Source organism: Pinus tabuliformis, chromosome 4_1, assembly GCF_031772625.1.
Source record: "Pinus tabuliformis cultivar Carrire ecotype Pingquan chromosome 4_1, CPIR1, whole genome shotgun sequence".
Lineage (NCBI taxonomy): Eukaryota > Viridiplantae > Streptophyta > Pinopsida > Pinales > Pinaceae > Pinus > Pinus tabuliformis.
In genome coordinates, this window is record NC_142303.1 from 170,790,557 (window position 1) to 170,794,437 (window position 3,881).

General features: G+C 41.0%; 1 protein-coding gene across 1 annotated transcript; it reads right to left on the reverse strand.

The window, feature by feature from the left end:
- Positions 1-1,659: 1,659 nt before the first annotated feature.
- Positions 1,660-2,223, reverse strand: LOC149174721 (uncharacterized). The gene has a single exon (XM_089420944.1). It carries the CDS (start codon positions 2,221-2,223, stop codon positions 1,660-1,662), a length of 564 nt encoding a protein of 187 aa, XP_089277070.1.
- Between the last annotated feature and the right edge of the window lie 1,658 nt (positions 2,224-3,881).

Below are 3,881 nucleotides of genomic sequence, written 5' to 3' on the forward strand. Positions count from 1 at the left end.
GCAGTCACTTTTTTCCATTAAAATGCTGCAGTTTTGGCACCAATATTCATCCAACCTTCAACACTTATTCATCACTTCAAGATAGCTTGTTTAGGGTGACTTTGGACATCCATACAATTCCCTCCAATAGTCCAAAGATGCCCAATCCTTCACTGCAAGATCTGCACCTAGTTGGAGTTTCTTCTCACCCAAGACAACTCCAACACTTGGCTCCCATAGGCTGTTGTACAATATGATCCAAAACTGGTCAACACATTGACCCAACACAAAACAACCTTACCTCCAAATCTGTTGTATCACGCTGCCCTTGATTGTTCCTGGTTAGGGAACTTTGGCACACTGCAACAATCCTAAAACGATCACTTAACAATCCTCAAACAACCTTTAATCCCTGTGGCCTACCTTAGTGTGATCCCACTACTTCCAGGCTGAATATTAGGGTAAAATACAACCCCAAAATAGACCCACACAAGTGCCTTGCTGTGGTAGTATGTCCTGCAGCCTACCACACAACCTACCTATAACCTACGTTCTTCCCAAACAGAGTTTTCTGCCCATAGTTCATGCTCCAACAGACCTTGAAAAAAGCATCCCTAGCCTCAAAATTCATGCACAGTTCCTTGACCCTCTTAACAAAAACTCGACCTTCACAAAATGACCCTAAAACAACCTCCAATGCCCATGTTATTTTGTCCCTCCTTGTTGCGGCTAAAACAGAGAATGTACTCCTCCAATGAGCTTGTCTCTTGTGTTTTTGTTGCACAAATGGATGATCTAAATGACCTCCTCTCACCTCCTATTTATACAAAAATATAAGGGCTCCAAGAATTGATGAAGTGTCATAACTACTGAATGAATTCCTCAAGCCTACATGACTTGTCTTGTCCAAATATTAATGCCAACTTCAAAAATTCATTACTTGATTTCTAGAGCTTTGATTTGAGTGATCTTTGGAGCGTTGGAATTGGCACGCCAAGATTTATCACCTAAAATTTTCTCAAGCTCAAATTCTTCATGGATTTGACCCAAGTCCTGATGGGTAAAAAAACCCTACCTTGGGTTCCAAGCCCACAAGTGACTCTTGTGGCTCTTTCTCCTCCAATCCTCGAACCCTAGGGCTTGGAGTACCTCCCAAGCTACTAAAAAAGAAACACTCCCTCTTAGTGAGGGAGGTACTTCCAAGACTAGGAAGTAACTCATCATCACCATCACTACTTGCAACACTTTCCAACTCTTGGCACTCACAATTGCAGCAATCCCTATTCTGTGAACTATGCCTCTCTCGTAAGTGTCATTCTCATTGCCGGAAGCACACTGCTTCTTCTTCTTATCATGTAATGTCTTCCACTCTCTCTATGATTAATTCTTGGTAACTATTGGAGCACCTTTTCTCCCCACTGACCACATGCTCTTATTGGATTGAAAATTCTCCCTTTGAATCTATAAGCTCCCTTTAGAACTTGACTCCCTCCGAGTCTTTGGAATCTCGACATTCTTCTCCAAAAGGTGAATATTCTTCTAAGGAACCTATACTTGCTCCTCTGAAGCCTACACTTGCACCTGCTTCTTTGGAACCTACACCTGCTTCTTTGGAACCTTCACCTACTCCACTTGACTCTCATGATCCATAGGTTTTCCCATCAGCTTATATAGACCATGCTATCTAACTCCAAGCACGATACCAACGGAGCTAGAGCCTCTAAGCTTGAGTCTTGCCTTCCCATCCTGGAACAAGACATCAAAATCCTTCTTCTCAATCCTCGAGATAGTGATCACGCTATATCTGAGTTCTGGTACAAATAGAACATCCTGAACCTGCATCACATGTCCTCTCTCCATCCTGAATGGCACAAATCTCGATCGTTGGATCTCTAACTGGCTCTTTTCACCCAACACCATCTGAAACTTTGAGTCTCGTTCAGCTAAAGTATCAAAAACCTCCTGTGACCCTATCATATGTTTCATTGCACCACTTTCCACGTACCATCCATCCTCATTTATAGTAACCTGCAAGAAATGAGAGATTATAGAAAACTCCTCCTCCTTCAATATTTTGGTAAGATCATCTATCTTGGCAAAAGTGGCAACAACGAAAACTTGCTTTCCTTTCTTCTTCTCTTCATCTCCCTTCTTCTTCATCGTACATCTCGATAAAAAATGACCCATATCGCCATAGTTGAAACCCTTAACCTTACTCAAGTCCTTCTTCTTCTTACCCTTCATTCATGTTGCAAGTTCCACATCATCATTAAAAGTTTTCTTCATTGGATGAAGATCATTGTCTCACAATTCTTCTTGAATGAAGTCATCCCATAGCCTATTCTAGTCTGGAAACTTCGCTCTGGTAAAAATTCCTTTGATGAAGGGATTCCATTCCTTGGTGAACCTTCTCAAGGCAATCCTGACCATATCTCCATCTAAAATAGTCACACAAATGGTAGCAAGAACATATTTTACTTGAGACAATCTCATCAGATACAAAGGCATGCCTTCACCCTTTATAATCTTGGTGGACTTCAACTTATCCTCCAATACTAATACCCAGTTCTCCTTCTTATTCTGAAACAAATTTTGAAGAGCCATCCACATCTCATATGCGATGCTCTTCCTGGATAAATGAGGTATTAAGGCATCCTTCACACCATCTAGGATGATCAATCTCGCCCTCGTATCCAAATCCTCATACACTCCCAACTCCTTTGGGTTGGTTGGCTTCTTGATGGATTTCTCGGAAAATTCCCAGATCCTGTTGACCTGCAAGACCAACTTGATCCTTTCCTTCCATGGAATATAGTTGTTCAACCTCTCCAACATGTCATCATAACAGATACCAGCTTGCAACTTTGAAATTGTCACCTACAATATCTCCAAATCCCTCTTAAGTTGTACTTCACTATGCACAACTTTGATTCTATAATTCCAAAGTAGATCTGACATGATCTGATACCATGTTGAATTTCCACGATCTTGGGTTTAGGTTATAATCTTAAAATCGCTAACACTACCAAACCAAGAATCTCAACAAGAATTACTTTGCACAACAGAAAATATAAAGCAGTAAATCACATATACACAAGTATACACAACTCTTAAAAAAATTGTACAATAATGTAAAACCCAATCTTCGTTATATTAAACCAATCTGAAAATACAACATTCTATGGTATACAAGATACAATGACAAACTTCATTGCAACTTCTATGTCGTATCTTGTCCTATTGGTCATTCGCTTCTGTACTGCTCACTAGCTTCCCCTTATTCCTTCAAAAGGAAAACACATCGAGACTCCAAGAGGTCTGCCACCTAACACTACTGCAAGTCACTTCTACTACATGTACCTGGGCTCATCAATTTTCTCTCTATGTTGGCCAATTCCCAAGCTCCAATCTTCCAGGATAGCAGTCACTTTAGTCCATCAAAGTGCTTCCCTTTCTGCACCAATATTCACCCAACCTCCATCTCTTCTTTGTCACTTCAAGATAGCTTGTCTAGGGCTACTTTGGACATCCACACGATGCCCTCAAATAGTCCAAAGATGCCCAAACATTCACTGCAAGATCTGCACCTAGTTGGAGTTTATTCTCACCGAAGACAACTCCAACACTTGGCTCCCACAGACTACTCTACAATTTGATCCAAAACTGGTCAACACATTGACCCAACAAAAAACAACCTTAACTCCAAATCTGTTGTATCACACTTCCCTTGATTGGTCCTGGTTAGGGAATTTTGGCACACTGCAGCAATGCTAAAAAAATCATTGAACAATCCTCAAACAAACTTCAATCCCTAATCCCTCTGTTTCCACTCTGCATATTAGGGCACAATACAACCCCAAAACAGACCCACGCAAGTGCCTTGCTATGGTTTTATGGCCTGT